We start from the raw sequence: 27,785 nt of genomic DNA on the forward strand, positions 1-27,785 counted from the left end.
AAGAGCAAGAGAAAACTCCTTCTTCTGGAGGTACACAGTAATGTTTGAAAGGAAGCTAAAGAAAGGTATTTGGGGGATTGGATGGAATAGGCCAGGCAAGATTTTTTTCCTTGGCTTCTCTGTTAAAAGCTTCACAGATGGTGGCACTGGTGACAGTTTTGCCCGGAGCTGGGATATCTGCGATCCAAACAGAAGTTTTTTTTTCTCTCCTGGAACTGGAGGTGATGGTGTGTGCGTTGCTTGGATAGTATTTCATGGCCAACATGCAAAAAAATTCTTTCACCCCTCTCCTGAAGCTTGCTTTATACATGAAGTAGAGGGTGGGCTTAGAGGCTGAGGCACTGAAAGAGATGCAGGTGATGGCCAGGAAAACCAAGGAGCTCTTTCTGACATCTGTTTCCTGCGGGTGCCACAGCTGTACCAGGCAAAAAGGGAGCCAGGACAGGAGAAACTCCAGGCTTAGAACGAAGAACATCTTGACGGTTTTGACCTTTGTTCTCCGGATGATATTCATTGTCCTCCTAACAGTCGTGCCATTGGTGCCTATTCTCCAAATGTACTTGATGATCTTCTGGTAGAAGAAGATAATGAGGATGGCCGGGATCACAAACTCCACCAAGAGCTGGCTGATAGTGTAGACGACTCCTTCCCAAGAACTGGGGAGAAAAAAGTTGCAGCGGTCGTCGCTGTTGGAGCCGTAGAAAAAGAACACCGGTGATGCAAATACGGTGTCAAACAGCCAAGAGGCCAGAATAATTTTCTTGGCTTGCTTTCTAAACACTGAACCTCAGCGGGTAGGCGATAATATAGAATCGATCCACGCAGATGGAGAGGAACACGTGTATCTGGACTCCGGGGGTGAGGTACTGTATGTACCTTCCCAGCTTGCACAGCCCATTTCCCAGCGTCCACCTGCCGTAGGTGAACTGGAGCAGCATGAAGGGTGCGCTTGTGATGCTGATGAGAAGGTCTGCACAAGCCATGGAGACAACAAAGAGGTTGATGGTGGATTTGGTGTTCCTGCTCCTGTGGACCACTAAGCAAACGAGGGAGTTTCCAAAGATGGAGACCAGCCACAGTGCTCCCAAAACCGTGCTGGCTGCTGCAATTTCCCCCGGGCTCAGTCCACAGTGGAAACCAGTGTGGTTCCCACCCGAGCTGGGTCCTGTGGCTGACTCCGACATCTTGTAGGAAGCAGGCGGGATGGCGGTTTCGGAGGAGCTCTTGTTCTGCAGCAGGAGCAAGAAGGTAGGGAGGACGAAAGGAACACTGCTGTTCTGCACGCTGTGGGCAAACATGGCCGCGTCTTTTGCTCAGGCTGCATAAAGAGAGAAGAGAAAAGGTTTGATGGAAAAAGTAGGTGTGAAAAATCTACCATGACCAATGAAAGGTCATTTAAAGTAGTATACATTGATTTCAGAGGAACGGTTCAGAAATAGACAGTGAGACTATTGGGTAGAACAGAAGCCAATAAGTTTCCTGCAGTTTTTTAATAATAGCCTGGCTACTTTAGGACAGGCATTTCTGTCCTCTGAAAGACTGTCGTAGTTTAGACTCTCTGGGGCCCAAGCTCTAACCAGTCATTCACTCACCTTCCCCACCCCCCCGAGGGACTGGTGGAGAGAGAATATAAGAAAAGGTTCCAGAGGGTCAAGATAAGCACAGGGAGGGGTCATTCAACCATGTAGGGGCCAGACGTGAGAGACTTGGGGAAACTAATTCAACACTAAACCCCAAGTAAGACAATGAGAGACAGAACTAGATCTGAAGAATAACTTCCCCCTACTCCTCTCCTCTTCCGGCGCTTAAGTTCACTCCCGAGTATCTCTACCGCCTCTGCCCTGAGCAGCACAAGGTGGGGGGCAGGGAATGTGGGTTGCAGCCAGTCCAGCCCACGCTGGTTTTGGCCTCTCCTTCCTCCTTAGGAAAAGAACTCCTCTCATTCTTGCCCTGCTGCAGCTTAGGGTCCCTCTCACAGGCTGCATGCCTTCATGAATTGCTCCAGCGTGGGGTCCTTTTCCACGGGGTGCAGTCCCTCAGGAACCGGCCGCCCCAGCGCGGGCCCTCCACGGGCCACAGCCTCCGTCGGGCATCCGCCTGCCCTGGCGTGGGGTCCTCCCCGGGCTGCAGGTGGATCCGTGCTCCTCCGTGGGCCTCCATGGGCTGCAGGGGGACAGCCGGCCTCACCATGGCCTGCACCACGGGCTACAGGGGAATCGTGCCAGGAGCAACTTCACCTCTCCCTCTCCTTCTTCACTGATCTTCCGGTAGAGATCTTCCAGGAGACATCCCCTTCCCTTTCTTAAATACATTATTGCCAATTGGCTCAGCCGCAGGCAGCAGTGAGCCCACCCTGGAGCAGGCCAGGCCCACTGAATAAAGGCGAAGCATCAAGCAGCTTCTCGCAGAAGCCACCGCTGTAGTCCCCTCCGCTACAGAAACTCAACACCAAGATAAATGTCCCCTTAACAGCTAGAGATCGGGGTGCAGTTTCAGCAATGCTGGTGACCTGCAGACTGCGTGAGCGGAATATGCCCCTCTCATCCCAGAAATGACCTTCCCGGTGCCCGTGGAAGTGTCCAAACCCCAGATCGACAGTGTCCCTGCTCCCTTGAACGGACCTAAATTGGTCAAGAAAGTAGACAAAGGAGGGGTTTCTTATACTGAGCAGTGGAACGCAAAGTGGTATTTTCCAGGCTAATACCGTCTGCATTGATAAGGAGACCAGCAGTCAAGGCCTGCTCCCATCCAATCAATAGTAACACTGGTGTTGATATCCCTAACATCCCTGAATCTTGTTGTTTCTGGATGTAACTGTGGAAGGTAATCGAGGTCTGGATTTGAAGGCAGGCAAAAGATGAGCACGGTGGAAGGACCGGCACCGAGCTGAGTGGGCGCTTCTCACCGTGAATGCTCCCCAGCCCTCATAGAATCATCATAGAATCACATGGTTGGATGGGACCTATAAGATCATCTAGTCCAACCGTCTTCCCACTACCATTGCTGCCACAGCTACTAAACCATATCCTGTAGCTTCTCATCAAGCCGCCTCTTGAACACTGCCAGGGACGGAGACTCCACCACCTCCCTGGGCAGGCCGTTCCAGTGCCTTACCACTCTTTGAGAGAAAAAGTTTTTCCTCACGTCCAATCTAAACCTCCTCTGGTACAACTTGTGGCCATTTCCTCGGGTCCTGCTTGTTGCCTGGAAGAAGAGGCCAAACCCCTGTTCATCACAACCTGCCTTCAGGAAGCTATAGAGTGCAATGAGGTCTCCCCTGAGCCTCCTCTTCTTCAGACTAAACAATCCCAACTCTCTCAGCCGCTCCTCATAAGACTTGTGCTCCAGACCCCTCACCAGCTTTGTTGCCCTTCTCTGGACACGTTCCAGGTCTTCAATGTCTTTCTTGTAGTGAGGGGCCCAAAACTGAACACAATACTCAAGGTGCGGCCTCACCAGCGCCGAATACAGGGGGATGATTACCTCCCTGCTCCTGCTGGCCACACTATTTCTAATGCAGGCCAGGATGCCGTTGGCCCTCTTGGCCACCTGGGCACACTGTCGGCTCACGTTCAGCTGAGCATCAACCAACACCCCCAGGTCCCTTTCCTCTTCACAGTCCTCCAGCCACTCAGCTCCGAGCCTATAGCGCTGCATGGGGTTATTGTGGCCAAAGTGCAGGACCCGACACTTGGCCTTGTTGAACCTCATGCCATTCAGCTCAGCCCAGTGATCCAGCCTATCCAGATCCCTCTGAAGGGCCTCCCTACCCTCAGGCAGATCAACACCGCCACCCAACTTGGTGTCATCTGCAAACTTACTGAGGGTACACTCAATCCCCTCGTCTAGGTCATCAATAAAGATATTGAACAAGATGGGCCCAAGTACCGACCCCTGGGGGACACCACTTGTAACAGGCTGCCAGCTGGACTTGACTCCATTAACCACCACCCGCTGGGCACGGCCCCCTAGCCAATTCTTTATCCAAAGAAGGGTATACCTACCCAGTCCACAGGCAGCCAGTTTCCCTAGGAGAATACTGTGAGAGACCGTGTCAAAGGCCTTGCTGAAGTCCAGGTAGACCACATCAACAGCCTTTCCTTCATCCACCAGTCTGGTCACCCAGTCGTAAAAGGAAATGAGGTTGGTCAAGCACGACCTGCCTTTCGTGAACCCGTGCTGGCTGGGCCTGATCCCCTGGATGCCACTCATATGCCGAGTGATCTCACCCAAGATGATTTGCTCCATAACTTTCCCAGGTACTGAGGTCAGGCTGACAGGCCTGTAGTTCCCCGGATCCTCCTTACGGCCCTTCTTGTAGATGGGAGTCACATCGGCAAGCCTCCAGTCCTCCGGGACCTCCCCAGATAACCAGGACCGCTGGTAGATGGCCGAGAGCGGCTCGGCAATCACCCCCGCCAACTCCCTTAGCACCCTAGGATGGAGCCCGTCCGGTCCCATGGACTTGTGGCAGTCCAGATGGAGAAGGAGCTCTCTAACTGTCTCCACCTGTACCACAGGGGGTGTACTCGGCCTGGCATCCCAGACTTCCAGATTAGGGCATAAAGTGCCCTGAGGATAACTGATCTGCCTATTAAAGGCAGAAGTAAAGAAGGCGTTGAGGACCTCAGCCTTCTCCTTATCCTCAGTGATCACATTCCCCGCTGCATCAAGTAAAGGGTGTAAATGCTCCTTATTTCTTCTCTTACCACTGATATATTTGTAAAAGGATTTCTTGTTCTCTTTTACTGCAGTGGCCAATCTGAGTTCATGCTGAGCTTTCGCCTTCCTAACTTCCTCCCTGCATACCTTAGAAACTTCTTTGTAATCTCCCCAAGTAGCCTGTCCCTTCTTCCAGAGGACATAGACTCTCTTTTTCCTCCGGAGCCTCAACAATAGTTCCCGGTTCATCCACACCGGTCTTCTTCCGGTGTTTTTGCTAGTTTATTTTTGTTGTTTACCAATTCTCCCTTCTGTCCCACTGGAGGGTGGTGGGGGGAGTGAGAGAGACTGCGTAGCCTGGTCCCAATCGGGGCTGAACTGCCAGTTAGTTTGTCACCCAGTGTGATGCACGAAGGGTTGCGATAACAAGCAATCTGACTTTGGTTTTTTGTTTTTTTTTTTTTTCTTGAAACGAATTTGTTTATACACACTTACTGTATTGGTTGTTAGCGGTCATGATGTTGCAGTGGTTGGTTATGTTGTTGTATTGTCTACGCTCCTGTATGTACTATGTGTTCCCAGTAGCGGTGTTTATCACCTCAGGGAAAATGATGAGAGTTATCCTTCTGTTATCCTACGCAATATCAATCTATGACATGGTGACATCAATGGCCTTAGAGAGAAATTGGTATTCCTATGCGGATAACTTCCCAAATTCTTTCACTCCCAGGGTAGTTAAACCCCTTTTTGAGAACTTTGAAGATCTGGGGGATATTCAAGCCACTCTGGTGGTGTTGTTATGTATCTTGAATGTGTGCCAAGTCTTGTCTAGGGCTGCAAAACCACTTTCTGGGAATCTCCTCCCGAGATTTACCCTAAGGCAAGATAGTAATACGTGGCATGGTATGAGGGAGAGCAAACTGACCTGCAGTGTAGGTACTCAAACTCCAGCCACAGGCATTGCAGCTGAATCAGAGGGTGAACCCGTGCTGGTATCAGTTGCCCCTGTGTACAAGAAGACTTGGAAGCGAAAGTCAGCTCGTTTAGTGAGGGATGAAGAAGCCCCTTCTAGGAGGGAGCAGGAGGAAGAAGAGGAAGATTTATTTGCTGCATGTCGAGGAAGAACTCCTAAATGAGACAGTAAGCACCCGATCTCTATCCCTGAGCGAGCTGCGAGACATGCGAAAAGATTTTAGCCGTCATCCCGGGGAGCACATTATCAGCTGGCTGCTGCGGTGCTGGGATAATGGGGCCAATAGCTTGGAATTAGAGGGCAGAGAAGCTAGGCAATCCATTTCTAGAGAAGCGAGCATTGACAAAGCAGTTGGAAAAGGGACACAAGCCCTCAGCCTCTGGAGGCGACTCCTGTCAGGTGTGAAGGAGAGGTATCCTTTCAAGGAGGATGTAATGTGTCACCCAGGCAAGTGGGCTGCCATGGAGAGGGGTATCCAGTACCCGAGGGAATTAGCTGTGCTGGAGATTATTTATGATGACCTGGACAATGATCAGTTACCTAAGGATCCAGATGAAGTCAGGTGCACACGACAAATGTGGCGGAAGTTTGTTCAAAGTGCACCGTCATCATGTGCCAACTCCTTGGCAGATATGACCTGGAAAGATGGAGAGGAGGAAAGAGTGGATGAACTGGCTGGCTGACTCCGGCAGTACGAGGAAAGCCGGTCTTCCTCCCTGCGGTCCTGTGTCTCGGCTGTGGAGAAACTGTCCCAGGAGTTCCAGCAATTCAAAGCAGATATGTCGGCTTCCCCACCGGTATGGGCCAATATTTCAGCTATTAGGAGTAAACGTTTCCCTGCTCAAGAGAGACGGTATACGCGGCGGGGTACCCTGTGGTTTACCTTGCGTGACCAAGGAGAGGACATGAGGGAGTGGGATGGGAAGCCTACCTCTAGCCTAGAGGCACGGGTACGTGAGTTGTGTGGAAAAACCATTGCAAATAGAAGTTCTCCCTGGAAAATTGCTGCACCAGTCTCCAATAGGCAGAGTAGAAGGAATAGCTTTAGTTCTGACCCTCTTGAAGGGACCTCTCGTGCATATTTAAAAGAAATGAACAATGAATGCTGTGGCTAGGATTAGAGAGGCCCTGCCTCCAGCCAGGCGGAGGAGAGGGACAACAGAGTTTATTGGACTGTGTGGATCCGATGGCCTGGCACGTCAGACCCACAGGAGTATAAAGCTCTAGTGGATACCTGTGCCAATGTACCTTGATGCCGTCAAAAGAGAAAGGGGCAGAAGCCATTTGTATTTCTGGAGTGCCAGGAGGATCCCAACAGCTGTCTGTATTGGAGGCTGAAGTGAGCCTGACAGGGAATGAGTGGCAAAAGCACCCCACAGTGACTGGCCCAGATGCTCCATGCATTCTTGGTATAGATTACCTCAGAAGGGGGTATTTCAAGGACCCAAAAGGGTGTCGGTGGGCTTTTGGTGTAGGTGCTTTGGAGATGGAGGAAATTGTACAGTTGTCCACCTTGCCTGGTCTGTCAGAGGATCCTTCCGTTGTGGGGTTGCTGAAGGTTGAAGAACAACAGGTGCCAATTGCTACCACAACTGTGCACCGGCGGCAGTATCACAGCAACCGAGACTCCCTGATCCCCATCCATAAGCTGATTCGTCGGCTGGAGAGCCAGGGAGTGATCAGCAAGCCCCGCTCTCCTTTTAACAGTCCTGTATGGCCAGTGAGAAAATCAAGTGGAGAGTGGAGGTTAACAGCGGACTGTCGTGGCCTGAATGAGGTAACACCAGCACTGAGTGCTGCCGTGCCAGACATGTTAGAACTTCAGTATGAACTGGAATCCCAGGCAGCCAAGTGGTATGCCACCATTGATATTGCCAACGCGTTTTGCTCAATCCCATTGGCAGCAGAATGCAAGCCACAGTTTTCTTTCACTTGGAGGGGGGTCCAGTACACTTGGAATCGACTGCCCCAGAGCTGGAAACGCAGCCCCACCATTTGCCATGGACTGATCCAGACTGCACTGGGAAAGGGTGGCGCTCCAGAGCACCTGCAGTACATTGATGGCATCATTGTATGGGGCAACACAGCAGCAGAAGCTTTTCAAAAAGGGGAGAAAATAATTAAAATCCTCCTGAAAGCTGGGTTTGCCATAGAACGAAGTAAGGTGAAAGGACCTGCAAGAGAGATACAGTTTTTGGGGATGAAATGGCAAGATGGGCATTGTCGGATTCCAATAGATATAGTCAACAAAATAACAGCTATGGCTGTGCCGAGTGACAAAAAGGAAACGCAAGCTTTCCTGGGCGTTGTGGGTTTCTGGAGGATGCATATTCCAAATTATAGTTTGATTGTAAGCCCTCTGTATAAAGTCATCTGAAAGAAGAATGATTTTAAATGGGGCCCTGAACAACAGCAAGCTTTTGAACAAATTAAACAAGAAATTGTTCACGCGGTGGCTCTCGGGCCAGTCCGGACAGGGCAAGAGGTAAGAAATGTGCTCTACAGCGCAGCTGGGGAGAATGGCCCTACCTGGAGTCTCTGGCAGAAAGCAGCAGGGGAAACCCATGGTCGACCCCTTGGGTTTTGGAGCTGGGGATATAAAGGATCTGAGGCTTTCTACACTCCAGCTGGAAAAGAAATCCTGTCAGCATACGAAGGAGTTTGAGCTGCTTCAGAAGTGATTGGTACTGAAGCACAGCTCCTCTTAGCACCCCGACTGCCAGTGCTGGGCTGGATGTTCAAAGGAAGGGTGCCCTCTGTGCATCATACAAATGGGCTCGTGATCGAGGGGTGGATTTAACCATGGACGCTATTGCACAGGTTATCCATGAATGTGAAATATGTGCTGCAATCAAACAAGCCAAGTGGATAAAGCCTCTGTGGTATGGAGGACGATGGCTAATGCCAACACAATCAGTAATCCCTCTGCTTTTTAGAAGGATTTTTTTTTTTTACCTTCACGGAGGCAAGACACAGCCCTGCATTTCAGAGCAAGCCCTGAAACAGAGCTTCTGCAAACTAACAGTGGTGTTACCTCATCCTCCTGAGAGGAGGAGACCTACATCCCCAAAGGAGCAAGGCAAATTCTCCTCCAAATAAATATGTGAAGCTGGTGGACCCAAGGTGTACATGCGCAAAAGGCATCTGGGTTTTGATGAGCACATCACCATCACGGGACGCAGAGGGGTGCAGAGAGGCCCTGCCTCTCCCTGCTGTTGCCCAACAGGTACAGTCATTGCTGTTCCACTTCCCACCTGGACCAAAGGCCCAGCTGGTCCCATTGGGTTGTTTTCTCACTGTGCTGGTAAAGAAAGAGCAGCAGGAGCTGGCTCCACCTGCAGCCACAGCTCCCTGGCAGCTTGTCTCCTCTGGGATGCCTATGAGGGGCCTCTTAGCACATGAACCCGTGGAGGATGCCATCAGGCGAGCGTGTGACTGCAGAGCTCGTTCTCCTGGTCCTGTTTGGGAGAACTCACTATTTGCTGCAGGTGCCTCAGTGGTAGCTCAGAAGAAGGGACCCAGGCCAGGGGACACACTGAAGTTAAGATGTGAGGAGGCCCTGCTGCCTGGTACAGCCGTGGCCCGTTGTGATGAGCAGGTCTTCTCCGTGGCCGTGCTCTAGCTTCTGGGTGGGTGCACCCAGCTGGGTGCAGAAGCAGCTTGAGAGGAGGCGGGGAGAGCAGCACCAAGGGCAGGAGAGGCACAGTGCCAAAGATGCAAAAGCTCTCAGCACGTGCCTGAAGCTGGCCCTAGCGGGGCAGTGGGAATTTTACCACTGACGCCAGTGGGCTCAGAGTGATGCCAGCATTGCCCTCGTGTGGACATTTCACCCGTGGGGTCTGAACAAGACGGACAACCCCAAGGCAATGGTATTCATGGGGACACAAGCAAAGGAAGTATAGCTGGCTTTGGGTGGACTTATGCATTTCTACATGGTGGCCAACATACAGGGAAGGATTATAAAAAGCAGTGTTTTTCCTTTCCCTTTTCCCCTGCATACGGATAGTGTAAGGGCTTCCTGTTCTGGAAAAAAACTCTGCTGCTGACTCAGAGAGAGCAGTTCCAAAAAGCAGAATTTAACTGAAAGGCAATAGACTGGACACATCATAACCAAGGCATTTAATAAAATAAAAATTCTTTTTTTTTATTCCCTAAAAGTTGTTTTAAAAATCTATAAATATACATTTGTTCAAAAACAAGAGGAAGCTCCTTCTTATGGGCATACACCATCATTTTTGAATGTGATGAAGCCAACTAGACAAATGTATTTGGGGGATTGGACGGAATAGGCCAGGCAAGCTTTTTTTCCTTGGCTTCTCTGTTAAAAGCATCATAGATGGCATCTTTGGTGACAGTTTTTGCTGGAGCTGGGATATCTGCGATGCCAACATAATTTTTTTTGGCTATCCTGGAACTGGTGGTGATGGTATATGCATTACTTCTGTAGCATTTCATGGCGGACATGCAAAAAGTTTCTTTCATCCCTCTCCTGAAGTTTGCATTATACACGGAGTATAGGGTTGGCTTAGAGGCTGAGGAACTGAAAGAGATGCAGGTGATGGCCAGGAAAACCAAGGAGCTCTTTCTGACATCTGTTTCCTGTGGGTGCCACAGCTGTACCACACAAAAAGGGAGCCAGGACAGAAGGAACACCAAGTTTAGCATCAAGAACATCTTGATGGTTTTCACCTTTGTTCTCGGGACGATATTTGTTGTCCTCCTGATAGTCATGCCATTGGTGCCTATTCTCCAAATGTACTTGATGATCTTCTGGTAGAAGAGCATAATGAGAATGGCTGGGATCAAAAATACCACCAAGAGGTGGCTGACAGTGTAGGTGACTCCTTCCCAAGAACTGGGGAGGAAAAAATTGCAGTGGTCATTGCTGTTGGAGCCGTAGAAAAAGAACACCGGTGATGTAAATGTGGTGTCAAACAGCCAAGAGGCCAGAATCATTTTCTTGGCTTTCTCCCTTGACACTTTGAAGCTCAGGGGATAGACGATAGTGTAGAATCGATCCACGCAGATGGAGAGGAGCACGTGTATCTGGACTCCGGGGGTGAGGTACTGTATGTACCTTCCCAGCTTGCACAGCCCATTTCCCAGCGTCCACCTGCCGTAGGTGAACTGGAGCAGCACGAAGGGTGCGCTTGTGACGCTGATGAGAAGGTCTGCACAAGCCATGGAGACAACAAAGTAGTTGGTGGTGGATTGTGTCCTCCTGCTCCTGTGGATCACTAAGCAAACGAGGGAGTTTCCAAAGATGGAGACCAGCCACAGTGCTCCCAAAACCGTGCTGGCTGCTGCAATTTCCACCAGGCTCAGTTCAAAGTGCAAGCTAGTGTGGTTCCCACCCGAGCTGGGTCCTGTGGATGGTTCCGACATCTTGTAGGAAGCAGGCGGGATGGCGGTTTCGGAGGAGCTCTTGTTCTGCAGTAGGAGCAAGAAGGTAGGGAGGATGAAAGGAACACTGCTGTTCTGCACACTGTGGACAAACATGGCCGCGTCTTTTGCTCAGGCTGCATAAAGAGAGAAGAGAAAAGGTTTGATGGAAAAAGTAGGTGTGAAAATGTACCATGACCAATGAAAGGTCATTTAAAGTAGTATACATTGATTTCAGAGTTATGGTTTAGAAATAGACGGTGAGACTATCGGGTAGAGCAGAGGCCAATAAGTTTCCTGTAGATTTTAATTAATGACCTGACTAGTTTAGGACAGACATTTCTATTCTCTGAAAGGGAAATGTCCCTTTCACAGGTAGAGTTTTAGGTGCAGTTTCACCAGTGCTGATTACCTCCATCTGACTGAGTGGAATATGTCTCACTGATTCCATGTATGAATTATACTTGCCCGTGGCTGTGGAAGTGTTAAAAGGCAAACCAACAGTGTCGCTGCTCCCTTGAGCTGACATAAATCCATCAAATAAGTAGGCAAAGGTGGGATGATTTTGATCGATCATTGGAATGAAAAGTGATATTTTCTATGCTAATAGCATCTTTAAAGGTCCCTTCCAACTCAAAGTAGTCTATGATTTTATGATTTTATTATAAGAAAACTAGCAGCCAAACCCTGCTCCCTTCCAATCAATAGTAACATTGGTGTTAATATCTCTGATATCCCTGAGTCTTGTTGTTTCTGGATGCAATTTTGGAAGTTTTGCAACATCTGGATTTGAAGGCAGATGAAAGATCAGCACAGTGGAAGGACCGGCACCAAGCTGTGTGGGCACTCCTCACCATGAATTCTTTCCAGCCCTTCCACATTGAGGAAATTCTCGTCAGGATCAGGACATTGTATATGTGATCAAAAGCAATAATCTGTTGCTTTTTACACGGTGTTTTTCACCTGTATGGATGCTAGCATAACTTCTCTGTCTCTTAGCTGGTAATGAAATACAGCTTTTTGGATCAAACTGTAGCTGTTCCTTTTTGGTAGATATAGTACACACTGCAGTATGTAATAGCTCTGACCTCCTGTTTTACAGAGGAGTGAGACAAGAACGGATATATTGCTAGACAGAGTTTCCAATCTTGGGTTTAACCAGATTTGCTGGATTGGTCCTAGCCTATCACAGGGATAAAATGGATAATAGTTAATATTAGCGGCTATGTGTATACAATCACCTTGCTGGGGCCTGATGCTCTAAAAAGTGCCCTTTCATGATGGTGTTGACTGGCAAAGCCTCTTACTCATCAGAAATAGAAAGTCTTTTTCTGTGGATATATTGTGTGAATGCTTAACTCCAGTCTTGATGCTGTGCAAGAAAAATCAGGATTCAACTGATAACCAGAAGATCAAAAATTTCACCCCAGAAAGCAAATGGACAACTTCAAAAAGTCACCACCATCCTCATTAGCTTTCTAAGTGATCCAGATTCCCTGCTTGGCTTTCTGGGGTTCTTTTTTCAGTGCTTTGCTAATGCTTTTTGCTCTGCATCTATCACTATTTTCTCCTTGTCTGCCTACTCAGAGTGGAGCCTGAAAGTGCAAAGCCACTGGATGAATTTGGTATCTTTCTCCTTGTGGTGTTTTGCCTGTCATCTTCAGGAATGCGATACAAAAAAAAAAATTAGTTAGATTTGGAAAAGGAAAAGATGTATTAATTGTTTGATGTGGTTAGAGAAAATGTTTTTTCCTCTAGTATTTTAGACCCTATATTCATTTGCTAAACTTAATATAAGATTGTGTTTCACATGAACAGGCTTGATGTATAATCAGCTGCTCAGCCCAGGCGTAAATTTTGTGTGCTTGAAAATACAGAGTTTGTTTGAGAGCAGCACAGCATAGCTGCATGAACCCAGCCAGTCTGCATAGCTGCAGTCAGGCTGCCGGAGGATCCGGCTGTTTCTTTCCCACATGCCTCGCACTGTGCCCGGTCACTGACTGCATCATAGGAAAGTGGGTCAATGCATGAATCATCAACGCTGCTCCAGAAGTGGCTGGCCTTATTTAGCAGCTTTTGCATGCAGGTGGTGTCTGGGAGCTGAAAACATGACTTAGGTTAAGTTGGACCTGTAGCTGAAGCAGTTTGACGTTAGTAACAACTGGGTTTGTTTCAATGGGCCATGTTAAACAAGGAATTTTGCATGGCACCTTCCTGTCAAAATAACACTCAGAGGCATCAGTAGTGAGACCCAGAAGTGAGCGTCGTGGTGGTCAAGTTGCCAGCCGCCTGCAAGGGGCACATTTGAGTCTACAGATGATACCCTGCCGCTTGTCCTGTCTTCTGCTGGAGGGCTGTGCAGTGCTGTCCAACCTGGCCCTCACTTTCTCCTCGTCCTTAGTTGCCCTCCCTCATTGTTTTCTTGGTAACTTTGCCTGGCAGATGATTCCTGGTTTCTCAAACAGCTCCTGCTTGCCTTTCGCCACCCTCCATAGGGTGGATCTGCTCCCCTGGAGATATCCTGCCATCATCAGCTGTATTTGGGCTGCTGTTTCTGGCAGAGTGGCAGGATACATTGATGGTACAACATGCTAAATTACATATTAGAATTATCTTTAATAGAATAATGCACATAGACCCTGCTAATCAGATAGAAAATAACATTATGGGCGAATTTTTTTCCTTAATTTATTTTCTAGCCATGCAGAAGTATGTGCTGTTTAAAAATAGCGAGCTGCACAAATTAAGCTTTGTAGAAGAATTACAAGATGAAATTTCTTGACCAATATTGAAGACTAGTGGAAGTCAGGTACAAGAATGAAATGACCTTCCTAAGTTTTTAAAATATGCAGACTCGCTAACACTGTTCTCATGATATTTCTCCTGGTGAGCCAAATCTGCTGTCTGTGTCTGTTCAGGCCTGAGACATTTAGTTATGCAGGTGGGTAAACCCAAAAAATGGTTACAGGATTGTAGCACTCAAATAGTACTTTTTTTCTGCTACATTTTTCTTAAAAGTCAGCCCAACTGCTGTTTACTGGATAACTCAGGTTATCTGCAAACATGCCTTTGAGAAGACAGGAATTTAGTAGCTGTTCCCCATCAGGGAACAGTGTGTAACACCCTCAGAGGCGTGCATGGAGGGCTAACCGGCGGGTGCCTACAGAGGAAGGAAAACGGCAAGAGTTGTATCCAACGGTCTTGTGTTGGAGCTTTGCTAACAGAGGAAGAAACATCTGAATGGGAGAAGCCTTCCGGTGTGCCACCCTTCACCAAAGACCATATGCTTGTCTTGAGAGCTAGAGTATTTGGTGACGTGTCTCTGGTGATGGTGGTTTCCTCACTGAGTAAAACAGAAGAAGCAACAAACACAGGTGCAAGTAATACTATGTTGTGTGATTCTTTCCTCCTTGGAAAAATCCAAAGTCGTTCAGCACACTGCCCACAAATTCCAGGTGAAAATCTAAGTGCAATGATAGGGACTTTAACTACTCTGAGCATAGTTGTCTGGTTGAACAGCAATTACTTGTTTCATTTTCTTAAAAAGTAAATGGTATCTGATTAACCAATGTACTCTGAGACTCCTGCATTCCTAGTCATAGATAATTTTTCCTCCTAATGGACTAGAAGCTAATTTTCTTTTATATTAAAGGATCTCTGTTCAACCCTATTTTTCCTAGGTGGCACTGAGATCAGAATCATGCCTTGATTTAGCACTAAGAACTTTAGTATCTGTGGCCCAGCATATCTTTTTCTTCTGTGAGCAAGTCTGTTTTTTATAGTGGAGACTTAAACTTCTGTATTATGAGTAATGCTCCTAATGGCAACATGAACGTGAAAAGCTCAGCATACGCACCACTCTGTATGGGTCTAGGATGCAAACAACTAGAGATTCTATATGTTGCTGCATTATGTATCTCCAATTCCCATGTCTCCATTTGCTGCATCATTTGCTGAAATATGGTTTAAGTGTGTGACAGGTGCGTTCAACCCCCTGACCAGACTGGCGGTAGTTTGGTGCAGGCATAGAGGAGGTACAGGCCTGAGCCTTATCTGGGCCAAGAACTCCTCTAGTTTTAATCTGTTTTCTGAAAACCCACAAAGGAGCAGAGTGGCACAGCAAGCATCAATGCATATGAGTTTGGAACACTAATCATGTGATTGACATATGAATAGCTGGTGGCTTTTCCAAAAGTCGTTTATTAAGGAACAAAGAAAAATGTGGGTACAAAAAGTCTCATGCATACCTTTCCCCGTTACATTTAATTTGACTATGAGCCAACCACATTTATTCCATACATATAACAGCCTAAGAGGGCCTTCTTTGAGCTCCCCCTGCTAGGCAGTGTGGCTGCACGGCAGCGATCTCCCCTGAAGCTGGGATGCCCTTCAGGGTTGCTTGTCAAGGCAGAGAGACCTCTCACCAATGGCAGATCTTTGGTAAGCAACTTAATATTGCACATAACCCTTCAGTAGGATAACTTTGATTTTGCCTTGGTGACTGACTGCATGCTGAATTGATGCTAGTGCAACGTTACACAGACTGCACACATAATCCCAAGGCATAAACCATTGATCAAGTCTGAGACTAGGTTTGGATCCAGCCACACCCAGACTCATCTCTGAGAAGGAGTTTAGAAAGGAAGAGGGTCCATTCTGAACTTCTCACTGAATGGGAGGGCCCTCCCTACTCTGTGTGAATCATTCTAACTTGAGTGTAACTCAATTTTCCTTTGTACGCTTTTCCATGCAATAATTAATAGAGTGAACCTTGCCATTGAACTTTGTTAAGTCACATTTTTACAATATCATATTTAAACCACTTTTGCTAATATCTTTGACGGTGGTTCTTTAAGCATCTAAATCACCCACTTGGACAAAGTGTTAGTGAATTGTTCAACTTGCAAATAGCAGATCCGTAAGAAAATAGAGGTGAGCTCTTTAGTCTCCCTCTGCCTCGCAGGTCAATACTTAGGTATTAGAATCACAAAAAGTAAAAATTACATATAGCAAATATGTGAGGACTAATTACATTTTTATTTAACAAAAGTGCTTTTGTTTGATTTTCCCTTTAAACCTATATAACACTGATCTGAGTGAAAGACTGCTTTCTAGTAACTGTGAATCTGCATGGATGCGGCAGTGCCAAAAATCTCACTTTTTCTTTTGAACATTTTAGAGCAGGAATCCTTTTAAAACTGGTATAAGGACTTAATGTATTTCTGTTTAAAATCCTAAATTTTGTGCATTTGCTTAGGAAAAGAAAGGGCATGTGAAATGACTCATAATCATCAAAGGGGGATTTCCTGGTACCATAATTCCTATTTTATGGAGCTTAATTTGCAGTTTGAAGGCCCAAACACTCAATTTCCAGGGTTATCCCTTTGGGTTGCTAGCAAAGGAGATATATTCTTACTAACTCTCCAAGACAGATCTGTTACTTAGAGATTAAGTATTTGAGCCACAAGAACTTCATAAAATCTCTGCCATATCTACTTTGCTGTTGCATAAAACCCATATAGCATAGTTATTATGTGTTTGCATGCTCACTGTCCTGTCTAGAAATATAATGTCAACTGCAATTTGGAAGAGTAAAACCTAATATGAGTTGCAAAGGAATGCAATAAATGTTTTTTTAAAAAATGTTTAATGAAAGGAATAAACATCTTGTTTCCCAATCACTGTTTTTCCAGACTAAAAAGGTAGCTAAAGAAACAGATCATTGTACATTACTTAACCTAGCACTAGCAGAGGGGCTTTTTTATTCAACATATTTCACCTCTGTGCATCATAACTGCAAAACACTAGGTAAGCTTTGGCTCAACAACTTATTTCAAAAGCATTAAGCTGGTCATTTACTCCCTTAACTTCTCTCTCTGAAGAATATATTGGGAATAGCTGCCAGACTGGAAGAAGAATGCTTCATCTGAGTTTAATTAACATTAGAAGTGGGAGTAAATTGAATCAGAATAGGAGTGCTTTTGTCTGAGTGTAAGATGCTAGAAGGTGACATTCATCCTTGCCTTAATTCAAATTAACTACTCTGTGCATGCATTGTCTCAATGTAATAATCCTTCTATAGAAGAGAACAGTCTTTTAACCTCTATCTGTTTCTTGCTATGTGGAGATGACAGTGTGCATGTTGAGGTCATTTAGTACTTCTACTTCCAGTGAAGGAATGCAGATACACATGCTTTTGAAGCACACAGATTCCCTGCCAGTTCTTTTCTTTGGTCTAGTGCTCATAAAAATGCTCAGCTATTCGCTCTTTTCCTCTTACGAAAGCTTTTCTATTCTCTGGGCAGCTCTTCTCAGCAAAGCCTGAAGTGTGTGCTTCCTCACTCTCTGCATTCCAGTGCACGGGAACAGAAAACATCTGTCCTTCTTTTATCAGATGAATAAAATGTTTTGAATGCAATAAAACTTTTGAGATCCATACCTCGTATGCTGCTGGCTGCTCCCTGGCTCTACCCAGCTGGTGGAGATTCCTGTTCTGCAGCACAGGTAGCTAAAGATAACCTGACTAGAAGTGTGGATACGCTGTTTCATAGAGGAAACTTTCAGTGCCGGTGTGGTCACAGCTCAACTTACAGTAAAAACTTCTGTCAGGGACTGGAAGAGTTATGTCTCAAACATTACATACGGGAGGTGGAGGCTGCATGGGGCATGTGCAGCCGACTTGCCAAATACGGCCAGGAGTCACACAGCGGTCATCTGAGGACAGGGCTTCCGACCACTCCTCACATTAGTACCTGCTTTGCCACCTGTGCAGAGGCCTCAGAACTTTCTGGAACCAGACACTTCAAGGGGCAGAACTGGAGGCGGGGATTTGACTATAACAGACGCTACCTGAGGGAGCCACGTGGCCAGCCCCCCCACCAGAAGACCATCACAGCCGCCCGCCACTGTGGTCCCCGCCACCAGAAACCACGAGCCCGCTACCTCACCGGAGGATCAGCGCGCCCGCCCGTCATCGTCGTCGCTGGATCCAAGAGTGGTGATATCTCTTTCCCTCTTTTCCTCTGTCTCTTTTCTATTTTCCTTTTCCTTCTTAGAAATATCCCGATAAGAGCCCTGGCTACCAACCCCCTTTATGCCTTCCAGGTTTCCAAAGTTAAGTCGTTCCTCCAAATGTTAAATAAAATCCTAAATCGATCGTTTGGTGTCGGTTCACCTTAATTTAGCCCGAGGGAATCACAAACCTGCTATAACTCTGGGCTGTAACAGCTTCTGAACTGAACTGATGCTGTAAGTTGATATATGTTGTTGCACCTTATATCAGCATCTGAGAGTCTAGCCTGTATTGCAGGGTGAGGTCATGGGAACAGGGAATATGGATGGAATAGAATAAAGGAAGGAAACATTCCTAATTTCCAGCACGTCTAAAGAATATATGTTATACTCAGCCACTGCATAAGCATGAATCTAAACAAAATTTTCCTGCTGTATGCTTAAGGAAAGAGCAATTAGACAATCTCTTTGCCATCAACCTTTGTTGACTCTTCATATTCTTACCTGAAAGAATATCCTTAATATCTTTTAGCAAGTTATTAAAGCTGAGAACAAGGACATAATACTGCAACACTTGCTGGGATTGGGGCCAATTTCTATTTCTTGGACTGGTTGCCTGAGGAAGAATTCTTTTGCAGCTTTACCCTTTTAACTGAGCTTAGTAGGTGGTGAGCCATGCAGTAATGAACTAGACCAAGAACAGGATCCATCTGTTGCTTCTGGGTCTATCAGCTTACATCTGGAGTAACTACTCTGACTGCAGACCTGTAGCACTGGGTCTGAGGCCTGGCCTGGGGCAAATCCACAGGGCATGATTTGGATGAACATTCAGAGTTCAAAACCATACATAAATCACAAGTTGCTGCATATTGACTGAGTGTCTTTAAGAGATGGTGCCATCTCTTGAAGCTGATTGTGGTGTTAAAGGTTCTGGGACCAATGGCATTTTCCTGCATCTGAAATCAATTAATTTTTCTCATGTATTTACTGTGGGTTAAGACTGACATGCAGGAAGTTACTGCTGATCTGTTAACCTGAGGTGAATTGCCAAGTAGTTTATTCATGTACCCTAAGCCCTAAGAGTGTGTTTATTCTCTGTTGGCGGTGGGAAGGAGCCCTTACAGTAACTGTGGTGACTGCGCTTATACCCAGCATCATGCTCTGGTTCAGGTACAGTGGTAAAATGTGAGCCAGACTTGTGCTTACCACTTCCCAGATAGACACTCTTACCTCATCGACATATGCAGAGTGAGGGAACAGGTGTAATTCTCTTCAGCCAGGGCTGTGATGAAGCACACGTGGAGTTTGCAACCCTCAGATCTGTAGAGAGGATGACCTTTCTGAAGAGATAGGCAGGGTCACCTACAATGAGAAATTGTGGCTGTGGGGTAGGGTCATCCGTAAGGCCCAGGGAGGATACAACCTTCCTTCCATGGATCCGGGCTGTGTCAAATGAATTGTTGGGTTTGCCATGATCTTTGGAATGACTGTTTCTCTCATCTGTCTCCTCTGCTTTTGCCCACAGCCTGGTCTGGCTAATCATAGGAGTGACACAGAGCTCCTATGGTGCTCTGGCTGCTATCTCATCAGCATAACAAATACAACACACTGTTTACAAACAGGTACACAGTGATTATGAGTCTCCTGTTACAGATGTAACTCTTCTTCCTCAAAGGAAAGACCCACAGGGTTTCAGGTGTTTCAGAGCTTTATTCTGTCTTCATACTGCTGTGACTGGTAGGCAAACTGTTCTAAAAATGATGTCAGAATGCAGATCAGTGCCCAGTGTGACTGAGGGGGGTATGAAAAAGTGGGAGCAAGGAGAAGAGGGACTGACCTCATTTCCAGCTCTGTTGTCAAAATAGATACCACCTACTGGAGTTGTCCAAGAGGAGTGTGGAGAAGTTTGAAATACACCTTTGCAGGCTGCTTGCCTTCCTTGATGGGGATTGAGTCTGTCTTTGGACATGGCTAGGCTGGACCCTTTCCTGATCCAGAGGCAAAAAAATAGATGCCCTCTCCCACATACTTACATTATTTTTTGGCAATACCAGGCTGTGACCACAACACAGCAGACTCTTCTGCTTGACTTGAGGAACGCAGTGCTTACCAGGGCTGGTTTGCCATGGTGGGTGTTGATAGAAAAGCTGTGATGATCTCACACTTGGCTGATTTCTCTGCCCATCTCTTTGAAATTCTCATCCATTCTTCCATCCCTGCGAAGTGTACTCTCCCCCACAGGGAAAAAGTGCCAGCAGCTTCAGTGAGAACTCCAGCAGCTTAGCTTACCCTCTCACTAGCAGTGAGCGCTACTTCTCCTTGGAGGAGAACTTTAGTGAGAGGGGAGTTGTTGCTTCTGTATGAAAAGGTGATGTGGAAATGAATTATTGATATTAAATCTTGTGAAAGCTGCTTTCTCAGCACTCAAGAAGTTAATATGGTAACAAGATTTGTGCACTGGTATGAACATTTGTACTGGGATGTGAGAGTGCCTCTCATATGGCCCTTGACCCTTCTTAATAATGTGGATCTAGTGCTCACACAACACAGGTGCCAGACATAGTGACAGAGTGGGGTGGCACTGGTGGCTAATAATCATGCCAGGGACAGGGTTGCCAGAAATCAGAAGATGCTTCCAGGAGGGCTTATCTGATAGGAGCAAGAGGAGGAGACCTGCATGAGCAGTATGAGAATGTTCCCATGGACCTCCATCAGAGGACATGGCCATTAGTGAGAGCATTTCATAGTCTTCCTATACTAACTTTGCTGGAGAAGCTGGGAGGGCTGAAGGCCATGCAAAGCCCATATTTAGGTTGTAAATGCCTGATGCAGAGATGATTGTTGGAAAGGATGTCTCAGCTGAGCTAGGCACAGGGAGGACAAAACCAAGATGAGACTAGATGCTGGCCTGCTGATAACTCCTGAACTAGAGATGTCTTCTTGGGCAGGGTGCCAGTTGCAAGAACTGTGTTGGCTGCCTGCAAGAGGGAAAGTCTAGGGAATGATGGAAACTACTGGAATGGAGAAATCCCAAACACACAAACCCTACGTCATGCTTTGGTGCTGGGAGAACTGTGTTTGTGGTGGGGAGGGGAAGCAGAATCTACTTGAGGGTGTTGGGGATTATTCTGCATTGTCCAATTGAAATTGCTCTCTAAATTGTTAAACATCTGTGGGAGGGTGCCTAGTGGGGCTGCCACAGAAAATGCAGATGGAGATTGTACGGTGTGACCCAGATGGGGGAATTGCACTGCACAGCTTTGCAAATAGAGGCTTCACAGGAAAACTGTGGGGGAGCAAGAGTCTGGAAGCTCTTAGTGTAAGCTCAGGAGCAGAGCTCCCCAAACGTGTCGCAGGTACTGACTCATCTGAGACCAGGAGGTTTAAAAGAAATTCATAAATCAAGCTGCCAGAAATCCATTTTTAGACATTCAAATAAAGATTAGCTTTTAAGGATGCCTCTGGGTTGGCAAACCAAGCCACTTGTTTAAGTGATTAACAGTGGTTTTAACAACAAATCTTCAAGGACCGCATTTGCAAATCTTTGCCAGAAAGAATTGGCCATGAATCCTGCCTCATACACACAAATGGCCTTTTGAAAGCAGAAGGCAGTTTTACTTCTCCATGACTCTGTGGAGCCAACATACTGTTTGACAGGCTGGAAACCAGCTGGATAAATGAAAAATATTGCTATGCGTTCTTAGAGATTATGTGCCTGAATTAGCAAAAACAGAATAGCCTTCTTGCTTCTGCTGGCTACAGATAAGCAAAGATTACTGGTGTCTGTGATGTTTCCCTAAGTAGCTGCAGCCTGGCACCCACACACAAAAAGGGAGACAACACTTTCAGAAAGGATTATTTCAAATTAATGACTGAAAAATACAAAAGCAGCTGTTTTAGTGCAATAACATGAGGAAGGAAGAGGCTGTTTTAATGTTTCTAGAGAGAAAAAAAAAAACAGATGGGCAGATTGGTCTGCTTCATCTCTGTGACAGTAATTTTCTGCTTTCATCGAACTGATCCATCTCAGGGAATTGTTTTAAGATAAATAAGTGGCATAATTTAAAAATAATGAATATAGATAGACAGAATGCAGATTTGTCCAGAAAATATAGATGAGTTACTCTGCAGTAATTCTACACACCTCTCTGCTTTCAGAAGAATCAGCTTAAAATTCAAGCCCCGCGAAGCATTGGCTCCTGAGGAATGAGTCCTCCTTGCTAAAACCCAAGGATTTTAAATGCACATAAGCAAATACACAGAAGACGATGTGCTGGAAAAAGATCATGTTGCTTGCCTCTGCAAAGATATCTGTCCCTTTTTCAGCACAGCAGCTATCAATCCATCCACGTACCTGCTCCAGAGCATAATCCCAGAGGCGCCTGTCTCGTCCTGTCTCTGTTTGTAATCCCAAGTGAAGGCACCCCTGGGAAGGCGCCAGTCATGCTGGAAACCACGGAGTGCGTTCACATCTGTAGGTGCCTTCTGCCCGGATATTTGTAAATTTGGTTGATGGGGAGGGATGGGGTATTCTACCCCTCTTCTTTGACGGAGGGAAAAATGACGTTTCGCAGGGCTGGCTGCTGCCACCAGTTTCTTTCTGTGTCATGTGGGACGCGGATCATGTGGCTGCCCCTCCCCATGGCCCAGTCGCCCCAAGCCCCCCTCTCCCCCTTCTCCCCCTCTCCTCCCCGCCCCTTGTGGGATTCCCACACCCCCCCCGGCCCCGGCCCCTCGCCCCGTCGGGGCTGGGCCCCTCAGCACCACGGACAGCGGCGCGACGTCCGCCCGCGCCCCGGAGACCTGACGGGGCGGGCACCGGGCTGTCCCCCGCCCCCGCCGCGACCGGACTCCCCCCCACCCCCCCCCCGCCACTCCCCGGCCCGCCAGAAGGCCCCAGGGAGCTGGGGGCGGGGGGAAGAGGGGGGCAGCGCCGGGAGCAGTGCCGCCCCTCGGCCTGCTGCGGGGTTTGGCTGCCGGCGCTGACGTCCCGGTTGCCATGGCGAGGCGCGGCTGCTAGCGAGGATGCTTTTCTTCCACGATGGTCGCCATGGGACCCTGCCGATCGAAAGAAAGGGAGGGAATGAATAAGAAGAAGGAGATGGGGAGAATATTCAATTAGTTTCCTCTGAGAATTTGTGTTCTTTTTTTTTTTTTTTAATTGCCATGTAGATATTGAAACTCGTTAAGGAAAAAAGGGAAATCAGACTGTCTATTCCCCCCATTTAGCATCAGACACCTTTTTTTTTTTTTTTTTTTTTTTAATCTGATGAGGAATGGTACTGACAGCATTGCCTTATGCTTTCTCCCACATACACTTTATTAAGCAAGGCAGAGCAATAACAACACTCCCGAAATCTAAGTGAGCACACTCCCACAAGAATTTGTCCCACAGACATACAATGACTCCACAAATTATAGTACACTGTAAGTTTAAGGAAGGAATGTATAATTTTAGTCCTGACAAACTTTCTGCCTGTGAGCTAACCAAGGAAATTGTTTGGTGCATGGATTTCTGCTATTTCACAATTTCTCCTTAGGTGAACAGGGAAGCTAAATCAATACAGGCTGACTCAAAGGCTGAATATTTTCCTTCCCCCCCCCGCCTCCTTTTTCAGTGGAGAAACCCAAGTCTATTTTTATAACTTTTTATTAGATATATTTAGGACAATGGAGAAGTGCAGTTGCTGATTGAAAGCTACTTTCAAGGCAGAACACTGAAATAAACAGAGTTTCTTTCAGAGTAATTACCACAGTATAGTTTCATTTCCTATATGTTATGTTTTTAAGCTACATTACATGCAGTGGAGCAGGTAGCCCAAGAATCAAATCAGAAATATACAATAGCTTCTACACAAAGAATGGTTCAAAGCTTCTATACAAAGAATGGTTCACTAGGACTGGTTTGCCTGGATGGAAATGGGTAAGGTGTGGGCAGATTTGATAGAGTGAATGACACGGAGAGTGTGAATAGGGAATGTTTGCTCATCTTCCAATAGAAGAAATTGGAAGGGGGCATCAGGTGAAGGAACCTGATTCAGAACTTGCAGAACGGGCTATTTCCTCAAAGTGTGGGTGTAGCTCTATGGGGCTCCATGCTAAAGGATGTTTTGGGTGCAGAATTTCATGCAAATTTGAGGGGAGGTTGAACAAGTGTTCAGAAAAGTGCTAAACAGATCTAAACTGTCCTAAATCAATAAGCCACATCACTCCCAGAAAATTGTCTGACTTTAGGACATTTAGAAGCTGGGAGAGTTCTTGGAGGAGGTATTGTACTGGGATTCAGTGAAAGGTAAGTTTTTAACCAAGTCAATAATTTTATAAAGTCTGGGGTGGGAGTGTGGCTTTCCAAATACAGCTACAATATATCCCTGCCCAGTTAGAGAATGGCAATGGTAACTGCGGCTTGACCTTACACCAGCTTCGTTTCAGATATTTCATGCTCTGTGTTTCAAACTTTGCTGATTTTTCCCAGCAAGTTTCTTTTTTTTTTTACTGTTTTCCTCCTTGTGATTTTCAGTGTCAGGGAAATATAATCTTATTTTTGACCTCCTTTCAAACTTGGTTTCACTGACAGTGAAGGAGGGTGAAGGAAGGTTACCTGACACCTGTGTTGATGGTGTGTTGCACAGGGACATGGAAACTGCTGAACTGACTCTCACGATAGTTCCTCTAGTTCAGAGATGCAGCCTTTAGCAGTGGTAAATGCACGATGTTTTGGAAGAAGGTATAAAAGCCTGACAGCTGTTTTGGGAATTCACTTTCTCTTTCTTGCCACACAGACATAAGGATCAAGGCTTGAAATATGTAGTGATATTAGTTTCTCATGAGCTTAGCTTGCATTATCTACTCTAGAGGCTGCTGAATTAATCAAGCCTTTATAAAATCCAGGTACACCATTTCAGTATTGATAAACAGGAAGAGGGGTGAGGATGTGCATCTCATTCAGCATTTCCAGGGGGCCTGAAATGTTGGTTGTTTGTATTATTTGGAGACTTGTTTCTCTGACAAGACCTAAGTGTTTTCTCAAGTTTGTTCTGAGTGACCCAGGTCATCCCAAATCTAATGTCAATGGTTGCCAGAGACACGGTTGCTGTTGATTGTTTCGGAACGGCTTTCACAGGGCAAAGAAATTTTTGCTCAGCATTGATCTGTTTTGAATTGTGCATTTGTATGACCAAAGCTGGAAGTAAATCTCAGATATTTTTTTGACACTTGTCAGAATCCTAGTATTCACAATCCTGGTATTAAAAATCTTTTATTCCTGTCAATGAATGCAGTGACAAAGCAGGACAGAGATATCAGGTCCCCCAGATGACACCTGATTGGGGACAGAAAGGCACTCTCTGCACTCAGTGCTAGAAAATTTGCTTGGGCCAGGAGGGAGAAAGCTGAGGCAGCTGATGTGAATCAAAACATATGGCACATTGTGCCTTCTGTTTATTGGGACCGTTATGCCTCCACTCCACTGGTGCATACGGAGTCTGTGTTTGTAGGGTCAGGCAGTGGGAAAGCAGTTGTGATTTATGCATGGACCCAAACTCTGATCCATCTTTCCATTTCATTCAGTGGGACCAAGCTCTGCAGCGCAGTACATAGGGGTCACTAGTCCACAGGGCTGAAGGCAGCACTAGGGTTGCACAAGAAGAAGTCAGTCTTAAATTCCTGCCTCGGTTGATGCCGCAGATGTGCAATTTGGGATACATAATTTAACCTCTCTGGGTCAAATTCTACTCAAGTGCACTGGAATAAATTCAGGGTGACTCCAGTGAAGCCACATGGCCAAGTCCAACCTGGTATCACTTAAACATGTCTCCACTGGCTGTCCTAGGGCTGAGCTTGTCTCAGGGATTTGAGAATTCAGTCCAATGCGTGAATGACTCTATGTTCTCTATCAACTCTACATTTCAGTTGGATTTTGTTTGAGGGATGAATGGGTGACTTGGTATATCTCAGACAGGATCCATCAGGGCTTTTAGGTCTGGTGTGAATTGTGCCCCTAAAGGGCCCCACCAAGGGCTGGGTTTTTTTTGTTTTGTTTTGGGTTTTTTTTTTTGTTGTTTTCTTTGTTGTTTTCACCTGCTTAAATCTCAACAGTGGTTCAGAGAGTAGTGAGAAATGTCCGCTGCTGTGCTAAAGCCAAAGCCTGGCTTACCTGTTCTCAGACCCCTCCAAGGCCCCTGAGCAGAGACCAATGAAGATAAAGTGAAATTCTGGGATAACAAGCTCTGCGGACATCTTATCTCTGCTTGGTGTGGAAAATAGAAAGTTGCCTGGAGAAAATATGACTCACTCTTATTTGTGTTCAGAAAAGTAGGGGAATGTCTAGGTTTCTGTTTAATCAAGACTTAATATGAACTCATTTTCTTTGCCTCCTCCCCAAGCATAGCACGCAAGCCAGCATTCACTGGCCCTTGAAGTTAATACACTGTATTACACATTCTAATAGCTGATATTTCGTGTGATCTACATACCCAGAGTGCACCTGGGATGAGTCAGATTTCTGTGTCTGTGGTCACCACATCTCCTATGTTCTTAAATTAATGGATATATTTGAAACGTGGGGAGGACTGATGCTGAAGCATTCATTCAGAAGCAGTGGTAAGAACTGTGCCTGCTTTAAAAAGGAACTAATTTCCCTGGAGACACTGATCCTGTGCCTCTTTCTCAGTGACAGTTTCCAATCACGCGGTGATGTCAAAGTCAGGTCAGCAGGATTAGGACAGAAAGTATTTCTGGCAATGCTAGTCAGGGAATCCTTAAACAAGGGGGTGCGCTGTAAAAGATGGTATGGCAAGCACAGGAAGCATGGATAATCCAGTGTGAGGGAAAACAGAGTCACAATTTATTATTTTAATCTGATACACACTCCTGAATTTGTACTTTTTTTTTTTTTTCCCTGAGACTGAATGGGAGATCTTTTTTTGACTGTTTGGGTATCTACCTTCTACTCAGCAGAGCAAAACAAGAGGTTTCACTTTTCTGTTGCAGAGCAATAATTTTTTTTTTCTTTGAATTAGTGAAAAAGATGACTGAAATGATCTATGGTAGACACAGTGAGTCAAAGAATCAGTGCTTAGTCTGGGGGCCTTGTGGGGGCCAGAACTGGTGATGTGAGCTTGCCTTAAGCCAAACCAAATCAAACAAAACAAAACAACCCCCACCAAACCCGAAACCTATGAATTGCTTTGATCTGCCTACATTCGGGTAAGAAGAGTGGGCCACTGCCGGCTTCCAAGGCTCTTCTTAGAAGAAGTATCCTCATAATAAGTTTAACATGCTTGTCAATAGGGAGGATTGGTTTCCCACAGAATTAACCCAGCTTTATAGCAGCGTCACTCGGCTGGGCTGCAGAAATGTGAACTGGCTATATAGCAACACTGTAAAATGTAATGCTCCTCCTAAAAGCAAGCCCAGTTTTACAAGGCTATGGGGTGGGTAAGGAGGAGGTGGTCTTTAGCTGTTGGTGGTCTTTGCCCCACCCCTGGGAATATTCAAGGTCAGGCTGCATAAGGCTCTGAGTAACCCTATCTAGTTGGAGATGTCCCTGCTCCTTGCAGGGTGGTTGGACTAGACGACCTTTAAAGGTCCCTTCCAACCCAATCTGTTCTGTAATTCTATGATTCTATGCTGTGGTACTTGCCCTGGCTGCGCACTCCTGTTAGTGAGATCAGAGTCATGTCTAACCCTGAATGCGTGCTACAGATTGGCACAGCACCACAGAGGTCTGCCCGATTCAGTGCCATGGGTGGGTGCC

General features: G+C 46.4%; 2 protein-coding genes across 3 annotated transcripts; both read right to left on the minus strand.

The window, feature by feature from the left end:
• Nucleotides 1-55: 55 nt before the first annotated feature.
• On the minus strand, nt 56-22,479 carry LOC147602171 (putative G protein-coupled receptor 19). The gene is given in 3 exon segments (XM_086760139.1): nt 56-776; nt 778-1,318; nt 22,383-22,479. Coding segments are annotated over 2 exon segments (1,242 nt in total). The 5' UTR covers nt 1,299-1,318; nt 22,383-22,479.
• LOC147602172 (putative G protein-coupled receptor 19) lies at nt 9,762-22,521 on the minus strand. Of its 2 annotated transcripts, XM_086759940.1 has the most exons (3): nt 22,383-22,493; nt 19,259-19,390; nt 9,762-11,154 (listed from the first exon to the last, which is right to left on the minus strand). In XM_086759940.1, the coding sequence occupies exon 3, from the start codon at nt 11,132-11,134 to the stop codon at nt 9,890-9,892; it is 1,245 nt and encodes a 414-aa protein (XP_086616066.1). In that variant the 5' UTR covers nt 11,135-11,154; nt 19,259-19,390; nt 22,383-22,493; the 3' UTR covers nt 9,762-9,889. The 2 variants fall into 2 exon arrangements, with proteins under 2 accessions (XP_086616066.1, XP_086616139.1); XM_086760013.1 differs by lacking the exon at nt 19,259-19,390 and having other exon boundaries at nt 22,383-22,521.
• Between the last annotated feature and the right edge of the window lie 5,264 nt (nt 22,522-27,785).

The sequence above is a fragment of the Chlamydotis macqueenii genome, chromosome 1 (assembly GCF_036417535.1).
Source record: "Chlamydotis macqueenii isolate bChlMac1 chromosome 1, bChlMac1.mat, whole genome shotgun sequence".
Taxonomy (NCBI): Eukaryota; Metazoa; Chordata; class Aves; order Otidiformes; family Otididae; genus Chlamydotis; species Chlamydotis macqueenii.

What these genes read in the sequence shown, in the direction of transcription:
- LOC147602172 (XM_086760013.1), bottom strand. Translation starts at nt 11,134, where the DNA reads ATGTTTGTCCACAGTGTGCAGAACAGCAGTGTTCCTTTCATCCTCCCT.